Below are 14,873 nucleotides of genomic sequence, written 5' to 3' on the forward strand. Positions count from 1 at the left end.
AATAGTCTCTCTGATCATGGATATATCCATTAATTTTGTCAAACTAAAAATATAATTAGAAAAACCTTGAAATATTGTTTTACCTTGTCTTGCCTGTGTAGTACAGACAAAGTGGCTCCAGAAGGTGAAAGCAAATCATCCAATTATTCAGGACTTTATTCAGATTTCAGTTGTTCACATATGAGTTCTATTTGGTGTTCATCATGGATTTAACTTGTACCTATTATAATTTATGGTGCTGTTTACATGTATGTGTATGTCCGACTTTGATCCAAGTCGCGGATCAATTTCACTAATGTAAATCTATGGGTCCGTTGAAAAAAAAATTGGACAGCGCTCTGATGATATTCATGTGCTGTCCATTTTTCAACGACTGTTTGAAAGTGGAATATTGAGAAACTGTATTTTTTTCCTTAATTTGAAACAAGCTGATGAAATTGTAAATAAAAACTTGATAAGAAAAGATAAAATTCGGACCGGTTTTGTGTTTGAGAAAAATCACAGAGGTCTGAATGAGCCCTAAACATTGTGCGTCTCTCAGTGGTCAGACTTGACACTGTGCATTACCGATGAGCATTGCCGGCCCGCTGTGGCTGAGGAGGATTTATTCTGGATCAGCATCAAGGTTTCTAATAAACAAGACCGTCCAAAATACACGCTTGTGTTTTACGAGAGCCAAGCCTTCTGGTAAGATGCGAGTCCAAGTGGGCTGCGTCCCAGACCTGGCTCATGTTATCACATATCTTCCAGGAACGTGGCTTGTGAAGGAAATCATATACTATGGCTAGAAAGAGCAACCAAAAGGTCAGGACTAGTGAAAGCAAGACAACAAACACGCAGATCCTTGTCATTTCTGTATAAATGATCTTTTAATGTCTGGATACAAAGTGTTATTTACAACATCAGTAACAAATCTCCCCCCCTCCAATATAAAACAGAATATTCATAGAGCGTACAGATTACAAAAAGCGGCAGGAGCTTTAGACACTATATTGCCTTAAAACACTAGAAATCCTGGCTCCTAGGCCAAAATCTTCTAATGCACAGTGCACGTCTCAAGATTCAGAGCCGGAGTGTATACTTGTAAATATGGCTCCTTACGTAATAGGTTTTCTCACATTATAGGACTGTTGGTGAGGACTAGTCTCCTCGATTGTACGGCTTCGGCATCCTTCACTTTGGAAGAGGAGCTATGATGATATTCTTATAACCTTTCACCCCGTGTAGGTGGTCACTTTCAAAATTCACTGCTAGCTTGCGAAATCCAGAAAGCTGAGGCATAAGATCCACCCGTACTTTGGCATCTTGCCCTGGATCAATAGGACAGTCTCTGTAACCATAAAATGAAAGATTTGTTGCAATATAATGCCTTCACATTTAAAGGGGTTATATATATATATATATATATATATATATATATATATATATATATATATATATATATATATATATATATATATATATATATATATACCGTATATACACACACTCACACACACAGTATTGTGCAAATGTTTTAGGCAAGTGTGGGAAAGATTTGCACAAAGTCTTGGATTTTGCAGGATTATAGTCAGGTGTATGAGTAAGTAATTATACCAAACAGGTGGTAATGATCATCATTTTCATATCTAGTTTAAGCAAAGTCATTAACTAAAACAGAAACTGATGTGTTGGAGACTTAAAGCTGAGTAAAGAACAGCCAAATTCTGCCACAAAGTTGATATTGTGGAAGACAGTCTTGCCATTGTGACTGACCTGTTATATGAAACGAAGCACAGCATCAAGACACAAGGTAGTCAGAAGTGTAATGTTTATAGAAGCAGACCACGCGGCCACTATGGAGTCAGTGAGTAGGGTGAAAGGCCTAGTAACAAATGGCAGAGGCCCCCCCGCCTGACTTCTGGATTTCAATGGTATCTGTATCCACAGGTGGAGATGGTGGAGGAGAGGGCCGACAGCTCCTGTTTTCCATCATTCATTTTTGTGTATGAGGCTCGATGCAGCAATTTGCAGTCACTATGACGTCAGCACTAGGTCAAGCCTGCTGTGTGGAGCCTCAGTCCGCACTGAAAAGCACTGGGAGAATGCGGCTAGGTAAGTAGGTTTTTCTTTGCAATATTTTGTCAGTCATTACTTGAGAAGGATATGAGAGCCTCATAATGTCAGGATGTGACAGTCTGAAGTAAGGAAGTGGGGCCTGGAACTGCGACCCTAACTACTCTTTGTTAGAAAGGAATGGGTTTCCGACCTTACTATGCTCCTGTTAAACCCTAATCAGTCCCCTCCCACACCCCATGCCATGAGTCATGAGACAGAAATGTAAGGGAAACCAGACACAAAAACAGACATGGATAACTGAAAACCACTATCATACAAAAAACTAACCAAAAATAGGGAGAAAGGTAGGGGAAGGGAGAACAATCAAACCAAATAGGAATAAGGAAAAGGAGATAAACTCTAATGAACCTACCACACATAGAATTGTCAACTACTACTCCCAACTCCAACTACACAGCTCAACACTTTCCAGGAAGAAGTTTCTTTCACGAGCAAGGAAGGAACGCTCCGAGCTAGTATATGTATTGGGATGACATGTTGTCAGCACCTGTAGCTGGGATCAACAACGTGTATGTTCCCAGCCACCACTAATGGAAAGGAAATCCATTTAAAATAGGACACAAATCACACCGTCTCTAAAGAGGACCTACGCTTCATTACCCGTTATGACTTTCTAACTCCAGGTCCACCATGGGGGCATTGCACCCTTGTGACATAGTATGATGGTCGATGGCAACCTTATACACATTATGTGTGTAGGTGGCTTTGGGGTCATACTGTGTATAAGGGTTTTTGGAACTATCATACTGATCACAGGGGGACAATGTGGATATCGTCCTGCATTTAAGGGGTATGTGAGTGCATGATACTGTGGGGAGCTGTGGGACCATCATACTGTGTATAGGGCTATAGTGCCATCATCTTGCATATAGAGGGTATGTGGGGCATTGCATTGTGTGTCAGAAAGTGCTGTTGGGCCATCATATCGTAGATTGGGGATGTTGTGGAGCCAGTAGACCATGTGTAGTGAGGCTATCATACCATGTATAGGGGGAGGGGTCTGTGAGGCCATCACACCGTGTAAAGGGGGGCTGTGGGGCCTTCATACTGGAAACAATGCTAAGCGACTCAACTATGCATGAAAACATAGGAACTGGTGTGCAGAAAAATGAGAGAAGGAGCTCTGGAGTTGAAATGTGAAATATTTTGCTGTAATAGAAGGCAGTTTGTTTGCCGAAGGGCTGGAGAGCGGTGCAATAATGAGTGTCTTCAGGCAACAGTGAAGCATGGTGAAGGTTCATTGCAAGCCTGGGCTTCATTTAAGCAAATGTAGTTGGGGATTTGGACGAGATTAATTCCCCCACACTTGCCTAAAACTATATATATATATATATATATATATATATATATATATATATATATATATATATATATACACATACATACATACATACAGTATTCACACACACACTAAAGGTACCTTCACACGAAGCGACGCTGCAGCGATAGCGACAACGATGCCGATCGCTGCAGCGTCGCTGTTTGATCGCTGGGGAGCTGTCACACAGACCGCTCTCCAGCGACCAACGATGCCGAGGTCCCCGGGTAACCAGGGTAAACATCGGGTTACTAAGCGCAGGGCCGCGCTTAGTAACCCGATGTTTACCCTGGTTACCAGTGTAAAATATCGCTGGTATCGTTGCTTTTGCTTTCAAACACAACGATACACGGCGATCGGAGGACCAAATAAAGTTCTGGACTTTATTCAGCGACCAGCGACATCACAGCAGGATCCTGATCGCTGCTGCGTGTCAAACGAAATGATATCGCTAGCGAGGACGCTGCAACGTCACGGATCTCTAGCGATATCGTTACAAAGTCGTTTCGTGTGAAGGTACCTTAAGTGTTCATGATTCCGATGCCACACTCATTATCATACTTACAGTTCCTTAACTACAGGTCCATCAGTCAGACCGGCTCCCTCCACAGTGAAGCTACATCCAACCAGGGGTTCTGGTAAAGGATTCTTAATGGAAAGCTCGGCAACCAGCTTCCTCTGTTGTTTGGGCTCTCCCAATACCTGGTAAAAATAAAGCAGGGTCCGATTAATAGAGTTACTTTAACTTTTCAGTTTTGGGGAATTTTGTTAGACAGCAAACTTGGTCTCTGTCCTAAGTGAAGAAAACCTAACTAGAACTTCAGCTGTTAATTGAAAGTTTGAGGATACTGCACAGAAAAACGAGTGCAATGGCAATGCTTACTCTATGTGGCTATAACGGTTTATTGAGAGATCTTCCAAGACTGTTGCGACATAGAAATAGGTTGTTGATAGACAGTCTCAATGATGTACCCCCTTAATGCTAGACATGGGTAAGAGCTAAGAAACGCAGCATAACGGAATTATGTCACTCTTCGAACACTAGAGGGATCTGCCAAATTCAGTCATCAGAACATCTGAAGCTGCTCAGCTCAGTCCCTGCAGAGCACATCCACAGCTTGATTTGGGTCATTACACGGGTAAGTGATGTCATGAACCAGCAGGAAATTCTGATCTACAATGTAAGAAACATGTATAAACATATTCACTACAAAAACGCACTATACTTGCCCTCCTGGGGATCTGATTGAGAGTTTATCCATAACATCCCACTCAAACAAATTGTTGGTAAATGCGGTATGTCAAGATGACAGCACAGGTGCAGCAGCCGAGTCTGCCTGACCACAAACAGTAGGGTGACTGTGATTGACAGCTGCCCTACTACACTAAAAAATTAATATAGCATTCTGACTATTTAATCCGTAATGCATCATAATTATTGTTTTGGCTCCTTTTGTGAAATCCATGTCAACCTGACAAAGTGATTTTGTAAGGAAAGTCCAGAGCTTAACAAAGGATCCCATGCTTGTCCAGTATTGCAACCTGATAGCTTAGGTTGAGGTATTACATAGAAGAGGGAGGTGTACTCATCTGTTCCTAGCCCAAATATCGTCACCATTTTAATAAATTGGTGATTATTACATAATGGTCCTGAACATTATACAAGCCAAGAGATATTTCTCAACAAAACTTGCAAACTATAGCTCTCGTCCCATCCTCATTAGAGCCATATCATCATTAGTGCCATCAGTGTACCATTTTCAGACAACTGTTGTATCCCGAGACCATTTGGGCACCTTCCAAAAGCTCTTTCTTCAAAAAGCCTACAATACAGGACTAATTGTGCCATATTGTGCTCTGTATGCTATGGCTAGCAGGAAGTGCACCATTGTATAGTCTGTTCTCCCTCAGTATCAAACTGGTCATTGGTGAGTGTGAAACACATAAAGCAAACCTGTCACGTTAAAAAAGCTATTAACCCACAGATATGGGGTTAATCTGCAGGTCAATAGCGTTTTGAACCTACTGGGCGCCAACACTTAAGCCCCCTGCTGCTGTGAGGAAATTAACTTTATTCCTCCCGGTCACGGGGCAACGCCGACACGGTTTGAGTCATCCGCTGTCTGTATAGAGAGCAGTGGTTGTAACCGCCCCCCATGGACTGACTGACAGCTGGCCCTAATGCTGAGCTGCTGTTAGTCAGTGCTGGGTGTCCAGTTACAGCCACCGCACAGATGCACAGAGCAGTGACTGAACCCATGCCGGCTCCGTCCCTGTTACTGCTACTGGGAGGAATAAAGTAAATTTCCTCCTGGCAGGGGGGGGGGGTCTGAGTGCGGATACTGGGCAGGTTCAAAATGCTATTAAAAATCAGGTTAACCCAATATCCGCAGGTTAATAACGTTCCCTTTAAGGACTCAAGATGGTTTACGACATTGCAGGAAACACGGTTGGCTGTAACATAAGATGTTGTGTCCCCTTAATTGTGCTGATTGGTGGATTTCTTACCTCCAGGACCACAACCTAACATTGATGGCCTATCCTGAGGTTAGCTCGTCGTTATTAAAATAATTGTTTTGTTAAAAAATAGTTAACACATATGGGCAGGGTAGGTGACAACTTACTGATTGGGGAGGGTCTACTAGGCCCACACTGATCCGCAGAGTAGGGAATCTTTATCCCTGGAATGTCACTTTGGACGCCCGACCACTGCTCTATTCATTCTCTATGGGGCTGTGATCAATAAGTTGTCACTTATCCTGTGGATGGCAATGTAGAATAGAAAACCAAGGCAACAATGGGCCAACATTTCGGTCACACGACCTTGTTCACAACCACATACGGAATATAAAGGCTGATCCAGATAGGCAATATCCTGTAAAAAGAAGTTAACAACTTTAAGTCCTAGCGTACCCCTTTTATTGCCTTTCTATGGCTTCCTGCCATCAATTATGACAGCTTCACTTGTGAATAGATACATTCTGGGTGGAATAAGATCACGCTATAAAAACAGTGAGTTATGTTAATAATAATTCAAAATAGATTTTCTTGGCAGTTTGAGTCTATAAACCAATGAAGATACATGCACTTTATTTTATTCAGACTTACCCTCACTTTGACGTCGGGGTTTTTCACATAAATATCTCTCACAGCAAGAAGAATATCATTATTAGAATAGTCATGGAGAAGAGCCACCACTTTGATCGTGTTGTCCTGGGTCAGACTGCTGCCATACTCCTCATAGAGGATCTTCAGAGGCACAGTATTATCTGACAGTAAAGATCATCAATAGTCAGTGAATCAATGTAAATGTATAAAATAAAGAAGAAAAAAATATATATGAAAAGGAATTAAACATGAACAACTTGACAATTATGTGGCATTGAAAGGGTCTCCTTAAAACATTAGGGGCCCTGGTCTTCCTAAAAACCTATGGGCCCAATTAAACAAGACCAGCATTGTTGGAATAAAGATGGGCATGCTGGAATTAGATGACCTGTGGTGTTTCTCCCCACCTATTTTGTCAGGGCTTGGAGAAATTGTCGTCAAAATTCTTACAATTTTGGCACCAATTTGCGCATAAATTTTGCAACTTTTCAAAGTTTTATGGCAGAAATCTGGCTTGAAAGCTGTAATGAATTGGGGGCTATGTGTTTTGCAGCATGTCTCATGTCAGTGTGGTGCCAGCCTCTTTTTGAATCAGTAACATACAAAAATAAGTTACAAATAAAAAAAAAAAACTCTGAAAGATTTAGACTGCCCTGCTTCACGTGACAAATCCTCTGAAAATGTTAGTCTGTGGTCTAGTCATTTCTGTGTACTGTACATTATAGATGCTGCGAGATGGATCTCTGTGACATTTACATTCATATATCGCCATCATATTCCACAGCACTTTACAGATATCATCATCACTGTCCCGATAGGGAATCTAGATTGTGAGCCCCAATCAGTATGTCTCTGGACTGTGGTTTCCTCCGGGTTCTCCGGTTTCCTCCCAAGCAGACACCAAACAACATCTAAACTCCTTGCAGATGTTGTCCTTGGTGGGATTTGAACCCCGGACCCCAGGCTGTAGTGCTAACCACTGAGCCACCGTTCTTGCCTTCTTTTGTTCTAGACATAACACAGAAATAATCATCCACACATTTCAATATGAATCTGAAATAATGAGGTCATCACTGAATGTGAAGGAAAGGTCCAAGTCTGGAAGTGATTTGTTCCTTCCAACAGTACAAAAAAAAATTCCTGAATGAATGATGGCAGTAGATAATCATATATTACATCATAGGGTTCGCTCTTCTGTAGATTTACAATCAATATGGATGCAGCCTTGCAGAACCCTTACTGCCAAAATGTGATATAATACGACTGCACGGCCCATTTATTATTACCACAGCGAATGTAAAACAGCAATGAGGAAGGAGAAGTCACAAAGGACAACAGAAAACTGAACTTCAGATACCAGATGCTCCATGGACAAGGTTTCCTGATAAATTCAACATCCTTTCCTATGATGAATCCATAAAATGTGGAAAAAGTAGACATTTATACCCAGTAAAGAAGGCTGATGAATGGTCTAAGTACAAAAAGCAGTCTCCAATGTTATCCCATCATAAAAGTGATAGGCTCAGTCAACAGTTGGCAATCTATAATAATGGATATAGTGCGCCATCCCGGTACCACAAACAACCAGATGTGGCCGCATACATTAGTTTGCCAAAAGGCATGCAGCTGAACGAGTAGCCGGTTAGGTCCGGCTCACTCACTTCTCACTATGGTACTAAAAATGGGTGCCAATGGCCTGGTTTAGGATCCTGGAGCTCGTATTCCTAATCTAATATTTTAGGGGCACTGTATTATAAACCGCAATAAGGTGGTTATGTTAGTGAAAGCTAGTGAAAGCTGGCTGTACAGGGGGCACAAATTGTATGTCCGTCCCTGATATACAGGGCATCAACCAATCCAGGACCAGTCCCAGAGTCAAGGCTAGGAAAGACTTTAGTTACCAGACTCGTTTTGGTTGTCCCTGGCTCAAAGTTGCCACTCAACCCAAAAAAAGCCCAGGGAGCGTCTCACAGCTCCAGAAAAATAGGTGGGATTTATAGAAATCTTATGCCCTCTGTTATTTTTCTGCTGCAGAAACGCACTAAAAATGCATATAATCTACACATGATTGTATCAAAGCTTTATCAAATACCAGGAAGTGTCAAAAACAAAGCAACTTTATTTAAAAAATGACTTACCGACAAGGTTAAGAACCATCATATTAGGATAGAGATAAGCAACGTATTAATCCATTGAAAACACTGATCTTGCGTGACTTAGATCGGTCATGTCATTAAGTACAATTTATCCTAATTGCTCTGAATACAATATTTATTCTCCATTACTTCACGTCATTTTGTGACACAGATAGAGATTGTAACCTGGAAGCTCTGAACTGAGCCGCGGGCACAAACGGCTGTGTACAATCTGCATTGATTTTCATTTACAGTCCAGCTGGAAAATCTGAGCTGGAATAATCTATAGACACAGTCATCAATAAACTGTATAGATGCACCTAGGGGCACATTTATATTAAGTATCACTAGTACTTTAGTTTTTTTTTGGCACAGATCATATTGGTTGCGTGCCGGAACTGGGACTGAATGAAAAAAAAAATAGTTAAATACTATTTTTTAATTTATAGTCTTCCGTACATTTTGGGGTGTCCCTTAGGTGTAACATTAAATATGAGAGGTCTAAATGTATCAAGCAGCATCCACAATTTTATTCAATTTAGTACAATCTAGTCTCATTCTGTGTTGTCCCTATATGGCTCAAGATTAGTAAATCTGACCCATAGTGTTATTTTTGGTCAAGGTGGGGGGTGTAGAAGTTGTATAATGTATAGTTTGATAAGATAGACCATAAATATTAGGTCCTAGCTTAGTACAGTATGCTTCCCGAAATCTGTACGTGCCAGCTGAGTATCTGTGGATCTCCAAAAACTTGGTGGCACTACGTTTTGGAAATCAGACTCTATGGTGACATGCATTGTTTTTATTGCCTTCTACATCCACCACCCAACAGGCATATTGGCAATAGGAGGTTTACCACTTAGCGGTCAATTCAAAAAAGTCAAAGTCAAAAAGCAATCTTTAAATTTTTTTGCTTGTTTTTTTTTTTTTAATCTTTTTGAGAAATTATTCTTTGGAAAAAAAATAAAATAAATGTAGAATCCCATTGTCTAAGGCTACAGGAACCAAGGAATAATATCTGCTTTACAAATAGGTTGAAGGAAACATCCCAAAACAATGAGCTCTGAAAAACAAAATTCTAGAATACAAACACTAAACTATAAATCTAATGTTGATGTAGTAACTTTATTCACATAGTGTAGTAATAGTACACGTATTTGCACAAACTAGGTCTTTCTCATTCTCATGGCTTGTAAAGATATACCTATAGGTGTGCAGAAACAGCAAGTCAAATCCAGGCTCTGATGCCTTGATGGACCAAAAAAGGTCTATCCTTAGTGGTCTCCTCCATCACACTTAGGTGAAGTTTGGGGGTAAAGTTTGCATTGGTACCCAGAAGCTTCTAGCATCTGATTTTTATTTTCCTTATATCTAATACATATTTGCTTTCATCTTTCTGAAGACCGTCATTCTAGAAAACACTTTTTCACAACAACTCTGCAATAAAGTATTGGTCTTGGAAAATGTAAAAAGTGTCATTTAAATGGCCATGCCTTCTTTGAATCAAAATGTCAAAATTAATGGAAGTGCAGATTTACGAGAATAGGAACTGTTAAAATGACCCTCCAGTTAATGTCTATATTCACATGTTCAGTATAATTGCTATATTCAGCCCTGACATTTTATTTTTATGATAATCTTGTTAGCAGCAAACAACTTTACTGTGACTAAATTGGAAGTCATGGTGATGGCTGTTCCCATACCTTTAGGCCATTGCTGTTTCAAAGAACATAAAGGGATCCCATAGCTCTCTGCGAATATCATAATTGTTCTCAAATTCTTTGTGTAGAAAATAGTGAATGTCAGGTTGTTCATAAACGTTCATAAAAGTTTTGCAGTTCTTCCATATCCTTTGTAAAGGGTACAACTTCCAGAACACTGGGAGCCTCATCAACGTAGCGTCAACCTCCAGTAGGCGTATACGAGCGTCTACTACATCTACATTGTCCTCATCCAGTAGCCATATATGCCCGAAAATGATTCACGACAGAGAGCACATTGACTCTGTTGGCACCATTATAGTCCATGACCCCGTCAGAGCATATTCTCGAATCCTGCTTTGTGGGATGTTCGGACACAAGCCTCGACAGGACCACTGAACTTGGGCAAGAAAGCAATAAGGAAGCACCCCAAGGGATAACTTTAAAACTGAGCACAAATCTTTTAATGTATCCATAAACCCGAGAAAGCTGCTACCCATAAGACCATTTAACTGCCAACTATTGCTGCCAACTCATCCTATAATCGAGCACACTTTGTTCGCAGGAAGGAGGCAGAAATTGGACGATGGTGTAACAATTATAAATTTAATAGTGAGAATATGGAACATTTTTTCTTTTTAGAGTTTAAAGGGAACCTGTTATGTCCAAAAAACGCTATTAAATTGCAGATCTAGCATATTTCTGGAGTTTAATAGTGTTCCAATACTGTCTGGCCTGTGCACTGAAAGTGCGGCTAAAGTGAGAAAATGAACTTTATTTCTCCCAGGAGCCACTGGCTTTCAGTCACAGGGTGTGGCAGTTGTATGCATGCCCTGACACTTTGACAGTTCACTCTGCAGCACTTCTGTGCAGAGCGAGCTGTCAAAATGCCACTCCATGCAACGCCTTTATGACTGAAAGATGGTGGCTTCCAAGGAATAAAGTTAATTTTTTCCTGGTAGCTGCACCTTCAGTAAGGTAGCCGTACAGCATTGGAACACTAGCCTGCAGATTAACTCTATATTTGCAGGCTAATAGCATTTAGGGACATGACAGCTCCCTTTAAATCCTTTTCATTCTCTCAATGAAAGACATTTTAAGATTCATGTTATAAAAGTGTTATTCCCATCTTTCACATTTATGGCATGTACACTGGATATACCATAAATGTCCGATGAATCCTTTCATTTTGAATACAGTGCCCCATTGTAATGCTTCTGTCAGAGGTGAGGCGAGAGGTCAGGCATGTTCGGCAATCTGCAAAACTCCCACAGTAATGAATGGAAACATCTGCACAAGCGCAGCCACATCTCCTCTTACAGCGGCATGCAATGGGGATGCCACTGTTATATGTTGCTATTGGTTAGCGAGTTTATTTAGTGATCCGGGCCCTTATGCCACCAAATATATGGGCCTAGTAAGAAAAGAGGGTGGCACTCCCTATAACACAGACCACAAAGATTATTAACACCGATTTGTTAGACGGATGTGATTTTCTAAAGGAATATTTCGAGAGCATGGACCTTTTCTTGATCTGCAGAGCCCCATCGATTGCTCTATTATCTATTATTGCTCACTTCAAGTCTGAGGCTCACAGTACCACACTAGAACGCAGCACAACTGCAGTAAAAGCTTATTATCGATTTATTGACACTGCAACACAGGAGAAATACAATGTTCCCACAGCACTGACACTGACACAACGTGAAACTCCAATATTTGACATTAATATACTTTATAATCATCACTGAGCCAAATGCTGTAGCAAACAATTTATAACTGCTGCCACGGTCATCTTGTCTTTTCTCCAGGGGAAATAATACTAGACCTAAACTATTAAAATTATATATTTTCTAGTTTTGTTCAAACTATGCTATAGCTAAGATAGTGCTTTGTATAGTGCCAGCTATCTGCCCATATTTTGTAAGAGGCAAATTTGGGATTAGCTGAATTCGATCAGCGCAGGTCTTAGCGTGCTGCAAACTGATCACTCGCCAGGTGCATCAGTTTACCAGGAGGACTGGACCCCTTCATGAAACCTAAGAGATTTAGTGCTCTGGGTGAGAAATATATAGCAGCGTTACATGGGACCATATAGTAGTATTATTTAGATTTTGTATGGTGGTATTATTTGCATAATCATCTGTAGCTATGAAAGATTTTACTCCAGTTAGAGAACAATATTCTACAACTTAAATATTCTATTTGAGGGGGTATTCTGATTTCTGATAATTGTAAAATATACAGTATGACTGTGATAAATGCAGGTCCTACTTCTGAACATGTAATGTACCTATATCCAGAACAGGGCCCAGTTTTGTGCTACTGTGAATGGAAAGCTGGCCGAAAAATGCATGGAGGAACTCCTACAGAAGTTGTGTGGCCATCTCACCATTCGCAACAGCACCAGATGGGCCCCATTCTTCCATCATTTTATGAAATGAGAGTTCCCTTTTAATATCCATACCATACCTATCCATAGATGGTATTCACTGATGACTAAAGTTCAAACTGGTGAAGATGATGTGCCATAGCGGACTAGTGGACCTTAATGATGTGCTTTAGCAGACTAGTGGACCTTATTTGTTGGATCATCATTTATTCTATTTTTAGTTGCAAAATCACTTCTTGTTTCAAGTGTCCCTTAACAACAGGCTGATTAGAAAGGAATCTCCATCGATGAGCTATAATCTGTGGCCGCAAGTGTCCAATCTCTCTACAGCGGCACCATAGGGAAAATGAGGCATTAACGTGCACACGTTCAAGTCAAGATGTTGTGTGTGTAATCCAGGAGCAGGACACAAGAACTATAACCTAACCTAACAGTGTATGTAAAGAAGTTTACTAAACCGGACAACCACTCTAACAGAGGACATGTTCTAGATCAGACCTGGGTAAAGTGTGGCCCGCGGGCCACATCCGGCCATCTGGCTGTCTCAGTTCAGCCCTCGGACCGAGACAGCCATAGGGCTGGAAACCAGAGGCACACGGTCTGCACAGTTACCGGCTGCTCACTGTCTCCGTTGTCTCCATAGACGCTGACTACATTGGTGGAAGAGGGGCCTCCAGCCACTTCCTCCACCAATCAGTATGTGAAACAGCTGACGCGATTACGTCATTTCATTGTGTCAGCTGTGTGCTGCGGAGAGTCAGTGCACCGGAGGCAGGGAGAGAAGCAGAGCGCCGGGGAACGGGACAAAGGTGAGTATGTGTTGTTTTTTTTCATGTGAATGGGATATTTGGGTGGGTATGGGGAGGATAAGGGGGTGACATACTGCACATGGTGCTGCATATGGGGTGAAATGCTGCGCATGGTGCTGCATATGGGAGTGAAATGCTGCGCATGGTGCTGCATATGGGAGTGAAATGCTGCGCATGGTGCTGCATATGGGAGTGACATGCTGCGCATGGTGTTGCATATAGGGGTGACATGCTGCACATGGTGTTGCATATAGGGGTGACATGCTGCACATGGTGCTGCATATGGGGGTAAAATGCTGCGCATGGTGCTGCATATGGGGGTGACATGCTGCGCATGGTGCTGCATATGGGGGTGACATGCTGCACATGGTGCTGCATATGGGGGTGACATGCTGCGCATGGTGCTGCATATGGGGGTGACATGCTGCACATGGTGCTGCATATGGGGGTGAAATGCTGCGCATGGTGCTGCATATGGGAGTGAAATGCTGCGCATGGTGCTGCATATGGGAGTGACATGCTGCGCATGGTGTTGCATATAGGGGTGACATGCTGCACATGGTGTTGCATATAGGGGTGACATGCTGCACATGGTGCTGCATATGGAGGTGACATGCTGCACATGGTGCTGCATATGGGGGTGACATGCTGCACATGGTGCTGCATATGGGGATGACATGCTGCACATGGGGAGGCTATGGGGGTGACATGCTGCACATGGGGACGCTATGGGGGTGACATGCTGCACATGGGGAGGCTATGGGTGCATCATGCTGCACATGGGGAGGCTATGGGGGTGACATGCTGCACATGGGGACGCTATGGGGGTGACATGCTGCACATGGGGAGGCTATGGGTGCATCATGCTGCACATGGGGAGGCTATGGGGGTGACATGCTGCTCATGGGGAGGCTAAGTGGGTGTCATGCTGCACATGGGGAGGCTATGGGGGTATCATGCAGTATATGGGGAGGCTGTGGGGTCTTCATGCAGTGTATATAAGGAGGCTGTGTGGGGCTAATACTGCATATGGGGGAGGTTGTTTAGAGCTCATGCAACATATGGGGGGGCTGGTGTGGGGCTCGTGCCACATATGGGGAGAGACTGGTGTGGGGCTCATGCCGCATAAGGGGGGGGGTTTGTGTGGGACTCATGCTGCATATAGGGGAGGCTGTGTAGGGGCTCTTACAGTATAAGTATATAAGGGGCTGTGGGGGGGCTCATATGATATACAAAAGAGGCTGTACTTGGGTTCAAACAATATAAAGGGGATGTCAGCATACTTAATTCTGC

At 42.2% G+C, this 14,873-nt stretch overlaps 1 protein-coding gene across 1 annotated transcript in view; it reads right to left on the reverse strand.

Moving 5' to 3' along the window:
• Window positions 1–842: 842 nt before the first annotated feature.
• TGM2 (transglutaminase 2) overlaps window positions 843–14,873 on the reverse strand; it is a 69,534-nt gene continuing 55,503 nt past the window's right edge. Inside the window, exons 11-13 of the mRNA XM_077251618.1 lie at window positions 6,545–6,705; window positions 4,002–4,138; window positions 843–1,330 (exon numbers count right to left, since the gene is read on the reverse strand). Of these exons, the coding sequence (XP_077107733.1) occupies window positions 1,174–1,330; window positions 4,002–4,138; window positions 6,545–6,705 (455 nt within the window). The 3' untranslated portion in view covers window positions 843–1,173. The remainder of the gene's footprint in view (window positions 1,331–4,001; window positions 4,139–6,544; window positions 6,706–14,873) is intronic.

The sequence above is a fragment of the Ranitomeya variabilis genome, chromosome 4 (assembly GCF_051348905.1).
Source record: "Ranitomeya variabilis isolate aRanVar5 chromosome 4, aRanVar5.hap1, whole genome shotgun sequence".
In the NCBI taxonomy this organism is placed as follows: Eukaryota; Metazoa; Chordata; class Amphibia; order Anura; family Dendrobatidae; genus Ranitomeya; species Ranitomeya variabilis.